Source organism: Thermobia domestica, chromosome 1 (assembly GCF_964235325.1).
Source record: "Thermobia domestica chromosome 1, izTheDome1.hap1.1, whole genome shotgun sequence".
Lineage (NCBI taxonomy): Eukaryota > Metazoa > Arthropoda > Insecta > Zygentoma > Lepismatidae > Thermobia > Thermobia domestica.
The window spans coordinates 216,719,396-216,744,607 of NC_137454.1; the positions used below are offsets into that span (position 1 = coordinate 216,719,396).

General features: G+C 36.3%; 1 protein-coding gene across 9 annotated transcripts in view; it reads left to right on the top strand.

Moving 5' to 3' along the window:
- LOC145693750 (uncharacterized) overlaps positions 1 to 25,212 on the top strand; it is a 290,468-nt gene that overhangs the window by 56,226 nt on the left and 209,030 nt on the right. For 4 of the 9 annotated variants that reach the window (XM_081770043.1, XM_081770042.1, XM_081770047.1 and 1 more), the window contains exons 2-3: positions 1,432 to 1,537; positions 9,443 to 9,564. In XM_081770043.1, coding sequence (XP_081626169.1) covers positions 9,453 to 9,564 — 112 coding nt within the window. In that variant the 5' untranslated portion in view covers positions 1,432 to 1,537; positions 9,443 to 9,452. Of the gene's footprint in view, positions 1 to 1,431; positions 1,538 to 9,427; positions 9,565 to 19,874; positions 19,970 to 25,212 lie in introns of those variants that run through there. The other 5 variants (XM_081770048.1, XM_081770050.1, XM_081770044.1 and 2 more) reach the window with 4 other exon arrangements.

Consider the following 25,212-nt stretch of genomic DNA (forward strand, 5'->3'; position numbering starts at 1 on the left):
ATTTTAAGATTTCCTTATGTAGAAGAAAAAGAATAAAAAGAGCATAAGTGACCTAAAAGTTACCTTAAAATATTAAAAAATGACATGAAACTTCAAAACGGCCAAAAGTGACCAAAAGTTGAACCTAAAAATATATATTTTTAGAACCTAGAGTTGATGGATAACGTTTTTATTAGAATTTGCCTTGTCTTATGCGTAACAGAAAAAAGTTGACTTGTCAACAAAATCCGGGCCCTGCTTATTACAAATGATCCCATGCTGATCCCAAAATAAAACTTTCGTGATACATTCATAACAGTCCGAATATTTTTTGTTTTTAAGTTTTTTAATTTGCAAAATACGTCTTTTTGAGAAACTCTCATTCAAAATTTTTTAAGTTTTCAATTTTAAAAAAAAATCGATAGTGTTACATATAATCTGAAACCTTTTATCACAAGTTTTAAAATAACACTTAACCGATATCCTAGGTCCTTTAGATCAGCCGCAAATGTCACGCAATTTTTGGTAAATTTTGAGAACTGTGTTGGTCTGTATTTTAAAACTGTTCACTTACCAATCTGAAATATCAGAGTTAGTCATTTTCTAGTAATACCTTGAACTGTGCCAAATTTCATCAAAATCTGGGAACGTAAGGTAGAATTCATTTGAAAATTGAGTTGATTTGACATGAAATAGCTCACTAACATTATTATAAAGCCTACATTGTAAGGAATAGGTACATTTCTATTTATAACTATTTGTTGGTAAGCGAATGGAAGCTAATAACGTTCAATATGTTCAAATCCCCAGGTTCGATCTCAGCTTCCATCGAGTGGATTTTCAGCTGGACAAATACCTTGTGCGCATTTTCTCATACGTTCTTCATTCTACCATGATAATCTATGTCATTGTTACCATCTTCCTTAAAAGTTCAGATCCTTGAGCGGAGAAGCTAATCTCTTCGATGATAACATTAGACTCGAGTTTACATACACATGCATTTATATGATACTATCTTGGTACAATTCCGTGAGGATTCATTTAACTACCGTCGCATGACGTGGGTTGAAGTCCAGCAATATTTGGTGGTACTAGTTCGTTGTGAAGCTTAATGTGCTTTACAAGAGCATATAAATTGATTTTATTTTTAACAGAAAGTAGAAAGTGTTTGCTAGTAACTTAAGATTACTTACCAGAATGACTCGAGCGTCGTGTTTATTTGATTAATCACCATTGCATGGGATACAATGAAGTAATATATCAATTAAGATATTTAAATTATACAAATGTAGAAAGCAACAAAAGTGTTCTGGCAAGTTGTTAGAACTGGACAGATTTAACGTGCGGTGTAGGCTATAACAGTTAATTTTTATTCTTGTATATTCCACACACATTCGTGATAATGGAAATTTAGGAAGAAAAAACCTAAAATATACTTCTTTTTTTTTTCAGTTTTTATAAGCTGAACTTACGTGTGGGTTTTCTTCGAATTTCGTCAGTAAAAAGAGATGGAACAGAGACATTCTGTAGAAGATATTTTTAAACTTTTCGTTTAAAGGTACGTTCAAAGATTTATTTGAATGATTTATGATGGATGATTTTGGTACGTATTTGACCATACATACATACGACCATTCTGTAGAAAGGTTTGTGGCTTTTATGGCAAAAAGTTTCTTTAAAGATAATATCTCGCGTCGCATTTTGTGCTACAGCATTTCATTATAAATGAACTTCGTAAGGTGTCTTTTGTAATAAAATTGATTTTATACTGGTGTAATAGATGATTCTTATAACAAAAGAATTGTAGTCAACTACTTAATTAGTGTAAAATATGTAAAGAAACCCTTTTTCTTTACAATATGTGTAGTTTCTGAGATTATAAGAACAAATCTTGAAAATGTTCATTGGTTTATAACGTAATATTTTTAATTATTAAACAAGATAGGAGTTACGGTTGTTCATTTATGCTGCTTACAAATATTAAAGAAAATCTTATGAGGATGAATGGCGTATTTATGGTCTCGGCATTTTATTCCTTCGAGTTATTGTTATTCAAATTTGTAACTAGAAGTGAATACAGAGTAGGATTCAAAAGTAATGAGCCTTCGTTCAAAAAGACAGATTTATTGAGCTGATCGGTACAACTGACTAATAGTCTTCAAAATAGGCACCTCCTGCATCAATGCACTTCTGTAGGCGGCTTTTCCATGACTCAAAGGCTTCCCCGAAGGCCTGTTCCGGGATGGCTGCCTTGACATTTGCTTTGATGTCCTCGATGGAGTCGAAACGTTTTCCTTTCAGCGCTGATTTTAAGCGCGGAAACAAGAAGTCAGGAGGCTACAAGTCCGGACTGTAGGGAGGCTGGGGTACCTCAGGAACGTTGACTCGGACCAGGTAGTCGGTGACGATGAAGGTGGTGTGGCTTAGGGGCGTTATCGTGGTGAAGCTTCCAGCTGTCCTTGATGCCCCTGCGCTTGCGCGCGACGCTTCTTTTCAGCCTTTTCAGGACTTTCTGGTAGTAACCAGCGTTCACGATCTGTCCGGGCGGGACAAACTCGTAGTGGGCGATCCCCGTCACTCCGAAAAAGGCGATGAGCATGGTCTTCGTCTTCGATTTACTCATCCGCGCTTTCTTTGGACGGGTTGAGTTTGAAGTGTGCCACTCAGCGCTTTGTCGTTTTGTTTCTGGATCGTACTGAAAAGTCCAAGTTTCGTCGCCGGTTATCACTTTTTCGAGAAAGGCAGGATCGCCTTCGTACAATTGCAGCAGTTCTTCACATTGGAGCACTCGATTCCGTTTCTGTTCTTCAGTCAAAACTCTCGGCACAAGTTTCGCGCAGACTTTCCGCATGTGCAAGTCCTCGGTAACAATGCGTTGCACCGTTGTCTCCGATAAGTTCAAGTCTTCTGCTACTTGGTAGAGACTCAAACGCCGGTCCGTGTTCAAAAACTCATGCACTCGCTGCGCATTCACGTCAGTACAGGCCGACGACAGGCGTCCAGACCGGGGGCTCGTCAGTCACCTCTTCCCGGCTGTCACGAAAAGCCTTGTGCCACTTTTTGACTTGCGAATAGGACAGACACTCAATTCCAAACGCCTGTTGAAGCATGGCGAACGTTTCGGAAGGAGACTTGCCCAACCGGAAGCAAAATTTGATCGCGTAGCGTTGCTCTAACAAACTTTCCATATCGCCGTGTCACGCACCACCGTATAGGGGCTACTGTTAAGGCCGATGCTATCGCTCCGAAAGCTGGGAGCTAACTGACCAGCATTGCGCTGTGAAGCCAACACCCAGCACCACCGTCGCTGTCAAGCGGAGCGCGCTGCAGGGTGCGCACGCGTCAGTATAAAGTGAGGCTCATTACTTCTGAATCCTACCCTGTATTCCTTTAATCATACTGACTGATGAAAGTAATTTAATGATTGAATATTCGTACTGGGTTGTTTTATTTTTCAACGCCTCTTTTCAGTATTTGAAGCTGTATGAGACGTTAATCTATAGCTTAATGTTGGGATCTGAACCACATGGTCTTGCGCTGGTAGTCGAAGTAGGTGCATATACTTAAGGTGTAGCCATGGAAGATCTCTGCGTATGCCATTTATATTAATTCTTTGCTAGAGTAACTGCTTGGATGAACCTGAAAGTGTAGATTCCTTTTATTTTGTCCTTGTCTTGTTTTGATATTCAATTTTATGTAATTCGTAGAATAATGATAACGGTATTACAGTCAACGGAAGCATTTAGGTGAACGAATGTCGGCCATACACTTTTTTTTCATGCAAATTTTGAGCAAGTGAATATCAAAGTTAACGAGTTACTGCACTAAGAACACCGTCGTTTTAATGTTCAGTTTTCGCTATAATTTGGTCATTTCTGTTATGATCATGATCGCATGCATATGTGACATGGGTAGAAGCTATCACTTTTAATTCCATTGAAAAATTGTATTTTTTGTCAGCTGTAAAAAAAAAAAAAAAAAAAAAAAAAAAAAGTCCCCAGGTATTCCAGAAACACTCTAGTCAGTTAATTCAACACTTGTAATTAAATCCAACCAATTTTATTGAACTGGCCTCTTTTCTGTGAGATGTTATCGACACAATATTTCAGTATCACTAAACCTAATACACTTAAACGAACTACGTAGTTTTTACGGCGGTTATTTCCTTGCGTGTTTCAACTGTTCCGCGAAACGATTTACGTACACGTCTGCACATACAATTCTACAACACGCAAAGACCATAGACACATTGTAGCGATAGTATTTGTGGTTCAGAAACCACAAACATTATAATATTATTCACTTCAAATCAGTATCTTTACGTTTTTTCTTACTTCTGGTTCTTTTTTTTTTCTACCTCTAGTTGTGTGTGTGTTTTTTTTTTACTAATCATTTTAAAATGATTAGTAAAAAAGAAAATCTGAGTTAAAGACAATAAATAAAGACACAGATAATGAAAAAAAGTTTTTAACGAATTTAGTCCGCCCTCATCATATTTGCTGTAACGGTGTTCAACTGTAATCTGGGAAAAAAAAGCAATGCGACTACGTTCCCTTTGTTTTTGTAGTACATACTCGCGTATTAGTAAAAGCAAATAAATGTCCTCCTCCATGTGTCAGTTAATCACAAATCGAAAATGCTTCACTTAAAAAAGAATTTCTGAACTCTACACTTGGATACTTACACAGACACAAACGATAAAAAGTTGTAATTCAAGTGAAACAAAATCTGCATAACGAATTTAGTTCGCCCTCGGTTTAGTGTAATTTAGTGATAATTACAAATACACAGATTAGATTTTTTTGTAATACCATAATTTGAATCAAAAACACGGCAAATGCTTCACTTAAAAAATGAATTTACTAAATATTTCCTCTATTTTTTATAGCACTACATCTGGATATTACACACACACAAAAACCAAAAATAGTTTCGTTAAAGAGGTAGATCGGGGAATACTCGAATTCTTGTTACGTACAAGAGTTGGATTTTTAGTAATGGCAACAACGATATATCTTGAGAAGTAGAGTACTTACAAGGTTCGAAGTTTTACAGGCCCTCGATGTAATCACCAGCATTGTGAATCACGTGTTCTCAGTGATGTGGAAGCCACTGGATGCCGTTGGTAGTACCTAATCTCGGGATAGTGCAGATGGAGCCATCGGTCGCCCGGAGAAGATCAACTGTACGGAAGCGTGTCCCACGAAATGGTTCCTTCATCTTCGGTAAGAGGTTCCAGTCACAGGGACTTAAATCTGGAGAATACGGAGGTGATACAGCACTTCCCAGCCTCAACGATGCAACAAATCAGTGACCGCATCTACTGAATGTGCCCTTGCATTGTCATGCAGAATGATGGGTGGGTTCATCAGGAAGTGGCGTCGTTTTCGTCTTACAGCTGCTCGCAGATTATTTTGCAAAAAATTGCAGTAGTACTGTGCGTTAATGGTGTGTCCTTGAGGGACGGTATGGTTTATGATTACGCCATCCCAGTCGTGTGCGATGATGAGCATAACTTTCACATTGGTTGGGGTATTCCGAACTGTTGTTTTTCTCGGTGACCCAGGATGACGCCATTCGTTTGATTGCTGTTTCAGCTGTGGTTCATACGCTCTGGCCCAGGTCTCATCAATAGCAATGATCCGCCGTAAGAAGGCCTCATCTTCACGTTGATACCGCTCCAAGTGTATTCGAGCGGCATCATATCGCAGCCACTTGCGTTGTTCAGTCAGATTGTGTGGAACCCATCTTGAGGCGATTTTACACAATCCCAGGTTCTTCAGAATTTTCAGCACAGTCGAATGCGCTAATCTTGTATCGTTGGCCAATTGACGAATTGTGGCGTTCCGATCGGCTAGCACTAACGCGTTCACGTTCTGCACATCATCTTCACTTACAGGAGGATGGCCGGGGCGAGGCATGTCTGTGACATTTTGTCGTCCGTAATTAAAGGCTTTGACCCACCTTGCTACGGTACGGTATGGTAATGCACTTGCACCGAAAACATCTTGCAGTAATTCGTAGCACTGTGTTGCATACCTACCTCTAGCGCATTCAATTTCCAACCAGTTCCTCTGATCTTGCTTCGTAAACATGACTGTATTCCGCGAGCACTCACGCAGCGTGACTGTAGTCCTCGAACACTCATTCAAAATTGACTTCTAACTTCTGGCGCTGCGCGCGCATGGAGGGAGGGCAGGCGAGTTCATGTGCTCTGAGGAAGGGTCGGCATCTAACCTACCGCTGGTATGAATTATAATGGATTGCTTCCGAGTATATGTAAGCAGTGTTGTCATTATTAAAAATCCTACTCTTGTATTTGCTGGAATATGTTATGTGTAGTATGATTATCGTATGTTATAAAGGTCCTTTAATCGTAAAATATATTGTAAGAAACCAAATTGGCAACTGTAAATGAGATTTTAAAAAACTCCAATATTTCAATTCTTCGAAAAAACATATTTTTTTTATTTTAATAAAATTCAGTTAAGTAGCTACTGCTTTAGTGCTGTTCATCCGAATATCATTGTTCATACGTCATTGTCTTGGCCATTTTGTAATCAGAATTCACTCGGGCTCAGACTCGTTATCTTCAGTGGGCCTCGCACTTAATAGTCTCAGTGAAGCTTATGCTTGCAAATCCGGGATTGCTATTCAAATGAGATACGCGCTAAATCGATATCTTTCTCATTAACCTCATGGATGCTCGCGCTGAGCCTGTTATGTGGGAGACACTGCACGACATATTCTGAAAACGCAAATAAATAAATATGTCAGTTAATTATCTCTTTCGCACCTGGTAGTCACAATTATGTACACTAAACTAAATTTTCCGTATTGGTTTCAACTCTTAAATTCTGCATTTTTAGAGGAAAACTACTCAGTTAAGTAGCTACTGCTTCAGTACTATTCAATTGAGTATTGGTTCATACATCATTCTTTCCAGAATGAAACAAGCTTTTATGCTACCATGTGTATGTGTGGATGATGTACAAGAAAAGGAAATTTTGAGTAAAATAAAAAAAAAAATCCCTCGAGAAAACATTTTGTTAAATTTTGTATCCCCTGAAGCGGACCCGGTTACAGGTATCTGAATCTTAATCCACCTTGAAAAATATCATGGTCCATATTAATACGTATGCCAAGTTTAATTGCAATATCTAGAGTAGGTACGAAAGTAAAATATTTCTCAATCTTGTTAGACAATACCAAATGTCTTACATAAATATGAAAAAAGTAGACTTTATAAAATACAGTTTTCCAAACGCAGTACTATTCATCTGAGTATCATGGTTAATACGTCGTTCTCATTAGAATGAAACAAGTTTTCAAATGGTATCATCCACATGTATTCATAATACACTAAAAAGGGGAAATCTGGGATAAATAAGGAAGTTGCTCTCCAGAAGTTTCTTTTTGGAAATTTAGCGCTCGCTGGAGCGATCTCTGCGAATATAATATAAGTTGAAAAATACTATGGGCTATACGTAATGCAATGCCAAGTTTCGTTGCAATATGTAGAATAATTACAGGGGAAAAATATTTCAATCCCGCTTCTTAATGCAATTGAGATACTATTAGAGAATCGAACACAGTAACAACACTCTTAACCTTCTAAAGTATTACACTTCATTACACTCATAGTGTAATTCAATACTTTATTACAAGTAGTATTACACTCAAATTACATCAAAATTACACTATTCAATTACTATCGCTGATAAAAATGAAAACAAACTTGCATAAGTAGCAGTTAAAACAACATTCACTTCCCTTATTTGGCTCAGAACTGACTCATATAAAGTTTTCTGAATGTAAGGAGAGGGATGGGGAAAGAGGAAGGAGGAAAATGCTATAATGTTCATTTCTTAATATGCACATGAACTGTAGACCTAAAGTACTGATAAACTATCTTTTCCTTCCACTTTTGCGAAGGAAAAATAGAAATATTTCTGCGCTACCCAAAATATGTGATTTCGTTTGAAACCCAGACTTGAAGAGATGTCATCATCCTATAACATCGAACACAAGGATCGGAAAATGCATTTTGTTGTAATATTATACCCTTAGGACATAAGACAAAAAAATAATAATAATAATTTTGAAGCAAGCATATTGGTTCTAAAGACGATAATTGATGATATGTGTGCGTCACACAGTATTTCTGCTGAAAAGCCAGAGATGAAATAAGGTCGCTTTCTTTCATCTCTGGCTCTTAACTTCAGGTACTATTCTAGTATTTGTCTGTCATGCTTTGAGTGAAGTTAGGCAAGAAATTTTCAGTCAAAACGGTTGGTCCTTGAAACCTGAGTGTAATAAGGTATTTGATTCCTGTTCTATATTATATAGAATTACCTACCTCTTTGTTACTCTACAAAATTATCTTTTCTCTCGTTTCTAGAAATCGAAATATAAAGTCAGTGCAAAGTGTCTTCCACGTAATGCGAATGAATCTTCACGGATTCCCTTTGTGCGACAAAGGAATTCCATAGTTTTATTCCAAATATGTGTAGTAGAACGTGAATACTTAAGTGATATTTTAAGGAGTAATGCGGCTTTCAATGTACGTCCAAAATTTAAGTAAACCAATTTTGTCCAATAAAACCACTGGACTGTTTTTTTTTAATGCCGTGGTTTTTCACAACCCTGACTATTGTTAACACGAGATCTTACATTTGATCATGGATTTTCGATTACTAAGTACTAGCTGAAGTGCTCATTCTTCTTATGCACTGAAAAAATAGGCTTATCGAAAATATTTGAATCCCCTTCTCCTTTAGAGTGTGCATTTCAATGAAAGTGTAATGATTAAAACCCGTAAGATACTCTACTTTCGGCATAAGTTTTGAAACTATATTTTCTTTAGGATTCTTCTTTAATCAAAGTGGTATGATAAAAACCTAGCCCGAAGCTTCAACTTGATTTCATTCTTTTCAGTCACTTTCTCCTGATGCAATCACAAACAACAAGACAACGTCGTTTTCAGTGTAGTTTTAAAAAAAATGGCCCTTCTTCCCCAGTCTACTTAAAATGAAAATTTTCGAGAAAGCTGGGACATGGGTCCCCTTATTTTTAATGAAGGATTTATATACCGTGTTTTATCTTCTAAAGTTGACAGGATCATGAGATACTAAATTTTTCGTACAACTTTTGACACCGTCGTACTCTGTTAAGATACACATTTTGAACAAAGAGACACGATAAAATCCTAGTTCGAGGTAGGAGGTAGCTGTATTCCATACTTCATTTTAAACGGTTCTGCCGTTTTCCAGCGATTCAGTCTCACACAAGATCGTTTTCATTTTCTGTATATTAGACTTAATACATTGAAATCTCTGAGTCGGGTTATAAAAAACTTATTTTGTTTATGAGTAATACTAATAAGAGTAAGGAACGCCTAACTTACTTTCGTTCCTCCGTGTAATTTTCATTTTAATATATTTCGTAGCTTTCTTTTTTACAGGTGAAGTTAAATGGCCCCTCCAGCAACACCAAAACAAGAAATAGAGATCTATTTTAAAGAGGAAGGAAACAATTATTTTAAGTCCAAAAGATACAACGAAGCCATTGAATCGTACCTAAAAGGTAGGGTCAAGAAATAGGACCAAATTGTTTAAGAGAGTAACAAGCCAAAATATGAACAAATTTCTTATTTATTTTCGATATTTAATGGATTGACTTAGAGAAAATATATCATTAATGTGGAATACTAACTAAGTTCTAACCTCTATAAAACAAATAATTCAAACAGTGATAAACCAAAATATGTAGCATAGCAGAATCCTCATACAACTAAAATAAATATCGGTTGTCCTCGGCCTTTGGAGCCCTTAATTTTTAAGACATCAACTTGTAAGTTTTAGTCATTAACGAGTGACTGAGTTTTGGGAAGCTCTCACGGACAACGTATTTTGAGGCCCATGAAATCTATGAGCAGTCCTGAGGGTAGGTTTAAAAATGAAATGAAATCTTTCAGTTTAACGTCTCACGATTATGCCCTTTAAGCTAAGGGAGAGGGATCATTAAGTCAAGTGACTGATAATGGAAGAATCGATGGAATGAAGGTGTGGGAGGAAACGAGAGCATCCTGAGAAAATCTGCGGAGACGATGTTCACAGACTTACTTGGTCTGGCCTATAAAAAGAATACCGGTAGTAGAATAATAGACACTGAATTTCCATTTGCTAACTGATTACGCTTACCTGAGATAACTTTTTTTCTTTAAGTTTTTTGTGAACAATGCGTGAGACACATATTAATAAGAATTGTATAATATTTTACCTATTACATCGCTGGAATATTTTTAGAATTCGATAGTCCGATTGTTACTATTCTGAAGTCAACGAGTTTTGGCCAGATAAGAAAGGGAAAATTTTGTATGGTTTTCCTTTTATATAAAGTTGAAATGTTGAAAATAAGAGTATATCTCAGTATCATTCTGCAAATAAGATGGAATCAAGTAATATTAAATTTTTGGATTAGATAATAGTGTAAACTGTCATATTTCCATTCGACAGACAGAGATCCGTATTAGATCAAGAGTTCCTGCATGGCATCGACCTGGTTCCGTTTCTTGGTGGTTCCGGATTCCGATCTTGAGTCAAGCTATAGGTGCACGTCTCACATAGCCTCGATGCTGAAAGGAACGCAAAACTCCAATCCAACAAACTATATTAAATCAGCTGTGTTTTTTCGATTATATCTTCAATAAATTGAAATCAGATGTGGGAAAGTTATAAAGTGATTTTGAAATATTTCTCTTAAGGTGTTTCAAGGCGGAAAAATATTAATACAAAATGTTACTCTTACTACTTACTTTTTTTAGTGCTATTATTATTTTCAGTACGTGACAATAATTCTCGTTAGGTTCTAAAGGGTAGCTAGTTCATAATAATAATAATAAACCCTCATCATTTAATTTTTGAAATTTCTCGATTTTTTAAAATTGAAATCGCTTTATTTTTGCAAAGGGAGATAAACGTATGGTGAGAGGAACTTAATCTTGGCAATAGAGATTTGAAAGTCATGGTATTGTGGAAAATGCAAAACCTCGAAGAGTTTATTGTCTTGAGCGCCGCGCCGTCTGGTGAATTTCGCCACATCTTTAAACCTTGCTCGGCGGGAGCACATTGGTTCAGATCTCACATTAAGCTGTAGGTCCACGTCCCACATAGCCTCGCTGCTGAACGGGCAGTATTCGTATGCAAAACAGTGGTAATCTAAATTTTACATCATTCTTAAAGGCTGTCCTCCATAAAGTGGATGTTTCATAAGAACATATTGCAAAAGATGACATAATTAACATTAATTGTCAGGGTTTAGTTTTTCTCGTTGTTAAACTGTAATGGGATTTCCTGATTTCCTAGTGGCTTGAGGAAAGAAGTGAAAATATTTAAAATAAAAATAATCTTGTGAGTCGTGGGCATCATGACTTGTCATACATGGCGGAAACTTCATAACGAGGAACTACATAATTTGTACCGTTTATCAAACATGGTTAGGATCATCAAATATAGGAGGCTCAGATGAGCAGATCATGTAGCTGGAATGGAAGAAAGTAGGAACGCGTTCAAATTTTTAACTGGAAGTCCAATCAGAAAACGACTTTTAGAAAGACCTGGGCGCAGATGGGACGATAATATTAAAATGGATCTCGTAGAAATAAGAATACAAAGTAGAAACTGGATCCAGTTGGCTAAGGATGAAATCAATAATCAATGGAGAGCTTTTGTGAACGCGGCTTGAAGCTCCAAGTTCCATAGGCCATAGAGTTAGTTAAATTTGATAATTCTGTTTTCTGCTCGAAGAATTCAATACCGTTACATAAAATAGGATTCTGCTACTGATGACAACGCTGAACAAGACATATTTGGTAATCTTGTTATTAGTTATGCCCTCATATCAGTACTAATTGCTGTAGAGAAGCGAGTTTGGCTATAATATCTTGTTTAAAACCTCTACATAATTCAATTTGAAGTTGGTTTCTTATTTTTTGAATGTATATGTCTAGTCTGAGAAGATGAATGTTCATTTGCTTTAATTCCGGGAATTACGAGACGCATAATGAGAAAAACTGTCGAATATATATATATATATATATATGGGTGATTCCACGAAAAAGGGAAATTTTCACTTGGAAAATTTTTGTTCCGTTGATGGTCGCCTATTTCGATAAAAATATCACATGCACTTACTACTACTAAGTACATGTTAATTAGGTGTTCAGCAGAGCTGAATCGTTATTGGTGTAGTAAATAAAAAATAATAAACTTTTCAGCACCCACGGAGTTGAGATTAGTTAACACGGAGTTGAAAGTTGCTGTGGAGTTGAGAAACGTGATACATCTGGGTCGTAAGTTTTGGTTTATAAGTGATTACGCTTACAATTTACATAAAAATTGAAATAATTTTCCAATAGTTTTTGTAAGTTAGAATTATTCTCCTTATGTTGAATAAAATTCTAACAAACTAGATGACACATAATTTGTTATAAAGAAATACTCCAGAAAATACTGCAAACATGAAAATATATCTAATGAAGGTTCCAAAATTGAGTGTATATATATATATATATATATATATATATATATATATACGCGTATTTACGATTTTCTTTCGGGAGGGGCTTTGCTAACTTTCGGGGGGGCTTTGTCTGGAAATGTGAAAATTCTGCAAGATATTTCATAGACTTTACTATACTAAGTAAGATTTCGGGGGGGGGGCTTAAGCCCGGAAGCCACCCCCTAAATACGCCACTGTATATATATATATATATATATAGATAGATAGATAGATAGATAGATATAGATATAGATATATATATATAGAAAAAGAAAAGAAAATATATAAATAAGAAAAAAGAAATGCACATACACTTATCGAATATTGAAAAATTATTGCGCTTTCAATATGTTGACTATCATATGGAGAGGACAGACTTTTCACATAAGCTTACGAAACAGATGAAGTAGTCACTAAACCTGTCTATTGTCTACTTCATTTGTTTTCTGAGCTTATGTAAACCGTCTGTCTTCTCTGTGTGATCAAGTCAACACGTCGAAAGTGCAATACCGTTGGTGTTAGGAATCACCGTGCAGTTGGTGTTAGGAATTACCTCCCAAACGTCGGTATTGTTTTGAAACGCCCTGTATAATGCACACTAAATGACAGTGTAAGGCACTCATCATTTCCGTTTTCTTTGGATAATTCGATGTTCTTTGTTAAGTAGCCCTCATTTTCCACTCCAATGAAGGAAATGTCTTGAGGAAACAGGGAAGGGCTGTTCTAGTCTACACAGAATGACAACTGCCAACGCTTTTTAAACGTCAGGTTTAGTAGGCCAGGAGAAATTCCTCCCGATCCACGTCATAAAATTGACTGTCCGTACTTTGCCATCAGACTCTTCGACAATCCCTGAAAAGAAAACAATTAGCTGATCATAAGATTGAGACGTCAATAAGTTAAAAACAGATACCATCCATCTTGACTTGACTGAAGTTTTACCTCCGGCTACCTTACAGCCCCAAATCTGAACTTCCGCGAAACACTCCTTAAATGGGCTAGGACCCACCAGCCAGCCTTTGAGTGTGAATGACATGTGGTCAGCGTGTCGGCTTCTACAACCGTTGCGATGGTCTGCGCGATCAGGTTTCAGTACATCTCTACTCAAATGAGTTTTTCAATTGCCTCACTGTGCGAAGTAAACACCATTAATTTTTGAGCTTCCACCGGGAAACAAACCCAGAACCACGCACGAAAGGCGAGCATACTAGTCACTAGACCATAAACGAGCTTTATTTATATCAATATATTGAAATAACAAATATTTGGAAGAGCATGAGCATAACAAACACTAGGATTATCAACTCCGTGAACTTGTCTCAACACCGTGGATTCCTTAGTTTTCAGATGGACATGGAGTTGAGAACCATGGAGTTGAGAAAATCGAATATAATTTATCTTTACCGGCCCACTTTTTAACCAATACATGTGAGTAATTGTGTACGAATTTTCTACGTTAAGGCGTAGGTTCCTCAAGGGAAAGAAGGTATATACCATACAAATACATTCAGTAATAAATACCATGGTGTTGAGTATCAATTAATATACGCACCTGCTTTCCACACACAAAAAATATTTTTCCTATAGCTTTTAACACATGCACACAACTTTTTCTGTTCTTCAGTCAAACATATCTGCCTTGTCTTCGTGTGGGTGTTGCCAATGTGGACGACCATGCTATCTGCTGAGAGCAATGATAATTTTTTCTATTGCCATGGAGTTGAGACGAAATAGAGGTGACAGAAACGAAGCATAGTCAAGCTTTCGAAAATAATCGTTATAAAGGTTTACTTTCCACAAAACCGAAACATTCAAGTGTTCTCTTCCATTTAATTACCATTAAATGATGTTTGATTTGCGACTTCAGTTGTAATTTATTGATTAAAATCAGTGAACTGTAGTCTGTGACAGCCCACGGAGTTGAGAAATGGGGTAATAATTAATTTTTTACGTATGTTTTGTGGTATATTTGCAAATTGTTATACATGGCATACCTACTTTGTGACGGTTACTACCAAACAAAATAAAAATGAGGTGATTCTTTCTAGTAGTAGTTTGAAGAAATGCCCGTGACAGAAAATTTCCCTTTTTCGTGGAATCACCCATATATATATATATATATATATATATTGCTCATGTTAAAACTTCCATTTCTTCATTATTGCGTAAAAGCATGGAAAGGACAAAGGGAAGCGCAAAATAATACGTGCTGTAAGACTTGGGAATATTAGGTATTTTGTGGTAACAATTTTTGGTCTAATACAGGGCGTCCGAGAAGTCCTTCCCTGATTACAGAAATTGATAACTCAGGCTAGAAATAAGATAGAAATATGAAACTGGTGTTGAATTGTTTACAAACTATAAAAGTTTTGGTCACATCAGTACACTTCTACATGAGCACCCTTGGTAGCACGTAGCACATCTAGGCGATATTCAATTTCCATCCACACATTAGCCAACATCACTGGAGGGATCGATGCAACGACTATGGTTATTCGTTGCTGCAGGATTTCAAGATCTGGTACACGTGTTCGGTAGACCTCATCCTTGACATAACCCCATAAAAAGAAGTCTAATCGGAATCGGAAAAGGCAATTCGTCTGAGATAACCATTATCGTCCTCAATACGTGATAGCAAAGTCATATCGACGTGTACCGTCGTCGGGCAACAAGGCCTGAACGAGTTGCACTTTGTAAGCACGAAACAATAAACGTTTGTGTAAAATGTCATGGATAGAGCTTTTTGGCATCTGTAATTCACGTGAGGCCCTGCGCACCGATTTCTTAGGACTTCTCAGCAAAGACTGCCGCACAGCCTCCACCGTGTCTGCTGAGGTTCTTGGTCGACCAGACCTCGGAAGGTCAGCAACCGACCCTGTGTTCTTGAACTTCTCATACCAGGCTTTAATGCTCTTGACATCAGGTGGAGTCCTCCCAAATGTTGTCTGGAACTGTCTCTGCACCGTGGTTGGTGATCGTGTCTCATGGTACCACAGGACACACTGTACCTTCTCCTGGTTGGTTGGCATGGCTTCTTGGGCTTCTTACTTACGTACTACAAACCTTTAAAAAAAAAAAAAAAAAAAAAAAAAAAAAGAGACGTGGTAAAACAGAACAAACCTAACGCAGACAAAAACTTTTATAGTTTGTAAACAATTCAACACCAGTTTCATATTTCTATCTTATTTCTAGCCTGAGTTATCAATTTCTGTAATCAGGGAAGGACTTCTCGGACACCCTGTATATTGACAGAAAAAAAATCTCTTGTAGGTTCGTCTCGTTATCAAACACGAAAGTAATGATATTTTCACTTGAGGAGGGGGCCACGCCCCCACTTCTAGGTTCGCCACTGGTTAATAATAGGTCCTATGCTTCGTAACTTCGATGTTGTGTATGGGTGCAAAACAAGAGCTCTAAACTCAAATTGATATTAAAAATAAAATCCATTTGTGAGCAGTAGTCATTCTGTACGAATATTGCTTTCGAATAATAACTGAAAGTCTGTTGAAATTAGTGATTGACACCTGCAATATTGCAAATTTTAGGAAAATCAGTAGAAAACACTACATACTTGATTCATACGTCGTGCATATGAATACAGAATTAATGTAAAAGTTGAAAACTTATAATAGTGTTCAAAAAGTAGATCATGGCTGTACGCTTGACTGTAATTGCACAAATCCGTTTCATGGAGTTCTCCATCCCCTACGTTGTTGATGGTACATTCGACAAAATTACAAATTTGGACTCTTCGTCTACCGAATGTATGGTTTTAGATATTTTCAAATTCTACCTTAAATACTGATTATGGAAATAGTATGGACTTTTCCAAAACCAGAAATAAGTTCGAATGTAGTTAATAATGTTAGAAATTAGTTTTGGACTTTATCAAGAGATTTAATATATCTAATAAGAATGTCTTACGCACGAAGCTTATAATTCAGCCTCAAGGTTACACAGTTTGTTTTAGGTAGTATACAGTTTTGAGGAAAATCTGAAGACGGGGACAAAAATTGCACGTGCCTATTCTATGTATAAATGAATGTAACGATGTTTGGCATCCAACTCCTAAACCGCTGCACTGATTTTGATTATTTTTAGTACAGAATGAAACGTGGCCTAATTTAGATTTTTATCATGTCAGTAAAATGCGTATGCTTTGGAGGGAGGGGGTAAATAATTTATCTAAAAAAATTGAGGATGTCATGAGCCCGTTAAGTTAGAAAGATGAAATTCGGTACATAAACTCATTACAAATAATTTTTCATATTGAAAGAGACGTCTGATGTTTGTTATTGCATGACGGAGAAACGACTGAAGAGTTTGAAATAAATTTGGAACATAGTTGGTACTTATCTTGAGTTAGTTTTTTTTATCGTGTCATTTTGATTCGAGGGCATACCCTTAGGGGGTATGTAAGGGTCAAAATTTGTGAGAAAAATAGAATATCCCACGAGCCACTCAAACTCGGAGCTAGGAGCATAAAATTCGGTGTTATACTCCTTAAAAATAAGTAGGCACATATCTGAGCATTTTTAAAATTTCCCTTGTTAAAGGGAGGAGGGGTCGTTTCCTTATATATATATATATATATATATATATATATATATATATATATATTTGCCACATTCAAATAGGTGTTCCTGTTCTTTGTGATCTCATCACGAAGAAACGGTTGACCTGTTTGAAATGGCTTCTGGAACAAAATTAGTATCTGCCCTAAGCTGGGTTTCTGTCATGTCATTTCTATTAAAGGGCTCATCCTAAGGAAGTAGAGGAGTTCCAAATTTATCTTTAAAATAAAGTATTTTACGAGTTTTTTGTTATTAAAGTTTTCAATAAACGTAATTACCCCATACGAAGAATGGGTATTTCAGCTTTTATATACATATATACAGGCTGGGCAGGAATTAACTCCCTGTTGAATATTGTTTATTTTTTAAAGTCCTTAACAAGTTTTCATGAAACAAAAAGCATTTTGTTTCTTACAATGGTAGAATTGTTATCCTTTGTTAAAATTCCACATAATTACCACTATTATTCACCAGTTTTTGTAAACGGTTGGAAATGTTTGCGGCAGACTGCAGATACTCCAGTGGTACGTTTGCAAGAACTCGGCGCAAATTCCGATTCATCACGAGTGTTTGGTTTTGTGCGATAATCCTGTTCTTTCGCCCACCCCCAGAGGGAGAATTCGCAGGGCGTTAGGTGAGAACTCTCGCTGGCTATTCAAGGGAACCTCGACGTCTGAACCAGCGTCCCTGAAAATGGGTGTCGAGCCACGCACGGACATGACGAAATGAGGTGGGAGGGCTTCTTGCATAAAGATTAGGTCATCGTAATTGTGCAATAATCAATACAATTGTACAATAAAATAGTCTTCAAGCATAGCAAGGTACTATTCTTCATTCATTGGATCTCGAGCGACGTATGGACCCACAACCTTCGTGAATGTCATGCCGCACCATACTATGGCCTTTGGGCGATGTTGACTTCATTCAGCAACCACCCTCAGATCCTCTCCTCACCAGTAATAGCGATTATGCAGTTAACAAACCCTCTAACATGAAACATGGCTTCATCTGAACACAGAACATTACCAAAAGATCAGAGGAGTCTTCATACCAACTAAGCATCATCTCCCCACTCTTCAACCAATGATCACAGTCTTCCGGCGACAATTTCTGGTTGTAACGTAATTTTCATGGACGAAAATTCAACTCTTCCTTCAGAACAGTTTGGATTGTGTATTGGGTTAAATCACTTTCGCGAGATGCCTGTCTTTGTGATTTCCGAGAACTTGGAGTGAATATTTCCCGAATCACTGGCACATTTTCCTCTGTCTTGGATGTTGGAGCGACCGCGTCTCCTACTATCTACTACAGAACCTGCGTTCATTGGCTTCGAATTACAATTCCTTATCGTCTTTGCAACTATCGAGGCATGAGGTCCTTTCATACTTCGTACCGAGATACCAGCTGAGCCCTCTCACGCAAGGCTAGACGTTGCGCTAGGGTTCACCACTGACTGATACCTTCAATGACATAAGTGAAATATCATGTAATAAATTCTACTACTGTAAGGAACAAAATGCATTTTGTTTCATGAAAATTGGTTAAGTATTTTAAAAAAAAAAGTTACAAACAATTTTCGATCGCTCATCCTATATATGTTACCATTTCTCAGCGACCCGGTTGATCCTTAAAATCTCTGTCTAAGAACCTCCTCGGTAACCTCTTAAATGAATGCAAAATTTGATTAAGCTTACTCGAAAAGTCCAGAGGAATCTTGTAAAGAGAGAGAAAAGTAAGGGAATGTTAAATACGATAGTGATTTATTAAGAATGGTGTAAGTTCATACGTGTGCGTGGTTAGAGAAAGAAATTCCATGTATATAAAATACCCTTAATGACCACACACTCATAGTAAAATGGTTACTTGATTTGCTATGGTGACACCATACAGCGTTATCACAGCCAGTACCTGTCGAGAAGGATTTGCTACCAACTTGCAGTAAATGTCGGTAGATATGTCCTGCATTTTTCCTGCAAAATATCGAACATCTTGGTGTTGGATTTTGGGTGGGTTGGTATGGATCACAACCAGCATTCTTAATTATCCAGTAAATGTTGATTGAAGTGTGAACATTGAGGTGACTTTTCAAGTTGTTCATTCACTCCTATTTTATCAAATCACACGGGTATGGCCTTGCTTTATGAATGATCACGTTGTCATGTTGAAAAGTATTAATATTGAGGGCATTATGAAATAATCTAACATTGTTTGATAGGCATCGCATTCAGGATTTTAAAATATTCAATGACTTAATGTGCTGCAGCTCTTTCTTGGAGTCCCAGCTCCGTTCTACCTCATTACGTCATCCGTCCATTTTGAAAACTGATTGATATGCACGTCTATATAGGATTTACATCCCCTACGTAGTAGATAGATCATGACGAGTATTAACGTTGTACGGGGCATCTTATGTACGATCCAGTCATTAATGGTAGTATAGTGTATACAGTTAGTTATGTTATGTTGAATAATTTGTGAAGTTAGAAATTGTTTACTGTGAATATTTGTATGACTCCTTCTAACATGAGAAAATAGGTGGAAAAAATGTCAAGAAAAGTTTTCACATCATGATATGGTGTGCAACACACACAATTTAATGTATAAGTGGATTCAGCGCTGAAGTTTTACAAAAGAGATCAAATTTTGGATAAAGTAAAACTTAAATCAGAAAGAACTTCTTTTTTTGAAAGTGTTATGGCGTAGATGGATGTCTAAAGTTAGCGGTCCTTATTACTAAACGTAAATTTTATTAAATTTCAGGATGTATTCGAAAATGACTGTGCGTGATGACGTATGCGGGGTGTGTGAAATGCTTGCCAAATGCGCATGCAAGCGCTGTTATGAACATCGTCGCTGTACGTATTTTTTAAAAGCGTTTTTTTAAGGCGCGTTTCGCAATACCATGTGACCGCCATATATATAGAGTAGGTCAGTAATAACTTAGAATTTGGCTGTCTTTTAACTGGTCATGACCTCTTTCTCATTTTCTGCTTGCACTCGAAGTTTTAGCATAACTCACTTCTGTTTGTTTTAGGAAAAAAAAAAAAAAGTTTTTGTGAGATTAATGTTGAAATCTAAAAGTACGGTTAATCAGCAGACGGTCATGCAGATTTCAGGTAGGAAAGGGAAATTGAATCCCCAACTAACCCACTTTCGCTCTAGATAGTAGCGTGTGATTGTACATCATATTAGTTCTAAATTGTTGTGGGTGGTTTCTACGGATTAGTGAATTTGCTTGAGCAATAAAGCGAAGTATGTCTTGTGCTGTCTTAATACGGTGAAATCTCCCTTAACAGACACGTACAAGCTTCTTTTCCGCCAGGGTTTTAGTAACTCTTTTTAACGAACAAGAAAAAATACGAGGCGTGTTTTTTAAGTAAGTACCATTTCGAAATTTAAAAAAATATATCGTAACAATTTCATTGTTACATGAAAGCTTGTATCTTATCTACATAGTTTCCACCAATATTAAGGCACTTATCGATCTACAACAAACTTTTGAATACCATTCTAATAGAAGTCTGGCGCCTGATTTGACACCACTGCAACACGACCATTTTGACACCACTAATTTAAGCGTTAAAGTGAGAATTTCATAGAGAACACTTCTTGGAATTTGAGGAAACTTATCAGATAATGAAGAAATCGTAAAGCGTTTGTTTTCTTTCACGTTTTCGTCAACTTTCTGCACCAAGTCTTCAGTAATGACAGAAGGTCGTCCACTTCATTCCTCATCATGAACATTCGTGCGGCCATCTTTATAAGCTCTAACCCATTTGCGTACCATTCAATCGCTTATAATATTTTCTCCAAACATTTCACTAATCTGGCGTTGAATTTCAGCCGCTTTCATGCCTTTAGTATTAAGAAAACAAATCAGCGTGTATTTCACAGTCGGCAGTATTCTCAATCGGCGGAGGCATTTTAACTACTCAGAAGCAAACGTAAACAGTATCGAATGTTTCCGTATGGCGTCTGTGGCTGGTCAATAGATGTAGGTATACAGCGCGCATGCGCATGATGTCGACGACAGCGCTGCAGCAGTCGAATATCAATACGGTACTTACTTTAACCCTTAGCTAGTGTGGTGGATATCTGCTACGCAACTGGTGTGGTAAGGGTCAAAATGGCCCAAACATTTGTTTAAGCTAAATATACTAAATATAAAAGACGAACAATGTCAAAACTTTTTTTATGTTCATTCACACCTTTAGTGCCATTTGTGTGTATTTATTCAATAGCAAATTATTATACAGATTTTAGGAAAATATACTAAAGCTGGGTTTACACTTTCACAATAGCAAATTTTAGCATCGTATTTGTTTTGTTATTAGAAAAGTATTATTTATAATAAAAGTAATTTCTTCTTTAATTATGTTCTAAACGTGTCTTCAATACAGACACTTACAAAAAAAACTAATCCACTGTTTCGTTCTTGTCGTACGGCACACGTCATTCTGAATAACAATTTACACAAACTCTAACTGTGCAGTTTCCACAAATTGGTCGTTTGCATTTCTTACATGATTCGATTGTTCACTCGGTATCGTGTTCACTCTCTTCCTGATTATCTTCAGCCTCAAAAACATCACTTTCAAATTCACTGATATCCGAATAAGTTTCATTCAACACTGTCCTTCGTATATCCTCGTCACTTAGTACTAAATTTTGACGTGAACTGCATGCCTGCCATATTCACAAAATGTAATGTACAGAACATTAGGCACACACCATAGTTAAAATAGAATGGTTAATAAAAAAACAGTTCGAAAATTTATCAAACGTTGGAATACGTTGAAGCAAACTTTGTAACACTAACCGTGTGGTATGGGTCTTAAAGACCCGAGTGCGCTGTAACTACTAAACTGGATAAGTCACGCTTTCAGGGATAACTGTTTCTCAGAGAGCAATGCAAAGAATTCAGCTACTGCTTGGTGCAGCCATCTAGCGTGAACAATACAAAATATTACTCGTTACAGCGATCTGACCCGTACGCTAGTTAAGGGTTGATAAAAAAATCCTTTCTGCAATTCGAAAATATACCTGTGTAAGGTAGAGAGAAAATCCCTTCCACACAAAATGTCTTTGTCATAAGTCAGTGAACTAATGAACTACCACACATAATAGTTGCAAGCTGAATTTGAAATTCTTTCCTTCTTTGTCTACAATAAATTACTTTTTGATAGGAATTTTTGAACACTTTCAATGAGTAAAAGCAATCATGGAGAGCCAGTTGTATGACCTGGAATTCTGTGCGTAACTTCCTGCCTGCCTTCCTACAAATTTAATTCTCTTTACCTTGGAGCTTTCAGCTTCAAATATAAAATGTTACGACAAAATTTCTTCAAAATAATGAATTTTCAAGATAACTTCTTAAGTACAACCTAAACTTTTTTTTTTTTTTAAACTCATTACTTACGGGATGGAATAGCTGATTCGCCAATATGCAATCTGTACTGTTTAAGACTAATATGTTTGTTTTAAATGACTTCATGTTTAGATCTGGTAATCAGAACTCACAAGCTAAAGTCTCGGAAAGTTACATTAAAGACAAGAGAGTAATTCCGAAGGCTCATGCATGTTTTGTAAGCGAGCATTCTCACATAGTATTACATCTGTTAAAAATAAATCTTTGCATACTGTTCAGTTGTTATTGAATATCTAGAAGAGTTGGAAACCGCTTAACCTTTCATGAAGGCAGTTTTGGGGCTAGAACAAATGAACTGGTCAGAAAGTTGAATGACAAAAAACATGTTATGGTAATATTTGATTTTAAAAAGTGTAGGAAGGGTTAGTGAGAAAAGTCTATGATGCCCGAAAAGACTATATATAACAACTGAAATCTAGGAAGTGTTCGGAAAGTCACTTGATCCTGACATGATAGATTTGTGAATGATCTATAGTTACTGTGCTACGACATAAGGAAACCTTTTATTTTCAGGGATTTTCCTGTTTTTAGGAAATCGTTACACAACCCATTATGAAACGCATTACTTGGATTTTCGAAAAATGACTTGCGAATCCGTGAAAGGCAATGTTCGAGCTGTGTTTGATGGATAAAGAGGTTAGATGATGTTTCTAAACAATTTACAGTTAATACCATACCTGTTAACCGTATTAGTTTCGAAGGATTTTTTCAGTGCAACACTAGTCATATAACAGGCGAACTATCTTGAAATGTGATACTGTAAAAATCTGCAACTATTTATTTTTAGATATAAAAATGTTTGTTGGGGCCGTGATTCCTTAGGCGTCCGGGAGAACAGGATATATAAATGTAGGTGCTTTAAATAAAATAAAATAAAAATGATCTTTCGGGAGAACAAAAACAGTTATGAATTGCTCTATATGAATTTTTCTCGATTGGTTGGTAAAATATTTTGTGTGATTTTAATATGCTAGGCTGAAAATCAAAATCTGACAAGAGCAAATGCGAAATTTGTCAAATCATGAATTGAAAAACAACGTCAAATTCAAAAACAACAAAAATACACACATCATGATTGGTATGAATAATTTGGACTTCGTACTTCAAACAAGAAAAGGTAGTTGGATAAAGTGCCTAATCATAAATGTTAGTGATGATGTGTGTAGCAACGGCTTTCGTGATCACTTTCATAACTAATATTGTTGCGTTTATTTTGAGGAAATTCAGTCTTTTAATATATGTAAGATCTTTGTCAGAGTTTCTAATGGATATCACAGAAATAATAATTCGTCCTAGAACATGATTCAGAAAACGTAATTCCCTGTTCTTTCTTTCTTTTTGTACAGTGATATTTAAATGACCATGTCAAATCATATAAATGACACAACAGGAGTGAGTAACCCGTTAGGTTGAAACTAAGAGTAAATTGCAGAATGATCACCATTGAATACAAGCAGCTCTCTGTTTCAGTTAAAAGTTACAGCTATATTCTAGATAATTATTGATTTACTGTCTATATTTCTTTTCCGACAGCGTATAGGTAATACTATTTTTTTGAAATTTACGTCTGACAGAACAGAGGGAATGTACGAAACAGAATTAGATGCAAATCTTTTTTTAATTTTTTTAAATTTATTTTTTTTTATATAGCTTGAAAGAAATTATTGGGAGTATATATATTTTCGTGAATGTATTTAAAGCATAATGTAATAACTTCGAATAAAATTAAGTACCGCTTCGTTGGCTGTTCTTCGAAACGCGCCTACTGTAGTTTTTAAAAGTAATTAAAAATATGATACTAGATAAGCATTGTCCATACCAATATGAGTGCACGCATTATATATTTGTTAATGTTTCATGAATAGTATAAGCAGTATCTTTTTTGAAAAATAGATTTTGAAGTATTAGTATTATTTCTTTTATCTGCACTTCATTGCCATTTCTTCTTCTCTCTCTTTACGCTGGTAGTTTTATTGTATAGTTGTATTGTTTTTGAAATATCCTTGGTATTTGCCTGTGGCCGACTTATTTATGTATTAAGATATTGTTATCATGATTGTTTTCTACGTATTACATTCAAATATAGTTCCCCTTCACGTAAAAGTATGAACTTTTTTCTCCCTTCTTTTCTACTTTATTGTACGCTCTTGTTCAAACTGGTATTGTGCAAATATGAAAGCCACTAGTAGATTTTGGAAAATCAATACAGCGCCAGTGAACTGTCGTGTTGTAGCGGCAAGAGCCGCTGCAAACTAAACGCGCATGAAATGGACACAGTAAAAGTCGCATGAACATTGTCTAATTATGTACATGAAATGCAATTGTTTCACTTATACATCTCGCGAACTGCACTGTTGCCAAACTTTTTAAAATTTTTTTTTCGAAAACAATAGATGCCGTACGTACCGAACAATTTATAAAGATAAAGAAGTGTATGTTTAATATTTATAACATATATAGGTATATTTCCCGAAATTTGTGAGGAAAATTTTCATTTTTATGCTAGCCAAAAGAAATACATACAAAGAAAGTGCAATCTGATGGAATTATAGACAATCTGAATATTTCCGTCCATACTTTTGTGCGTTGGGGGAGGAGGGGGCGAGTGTTCAAAGAACCCGGACGGGAAGACTGACAGAAAATGGTTCTGGAGAGTTTGCGCTTGTAACT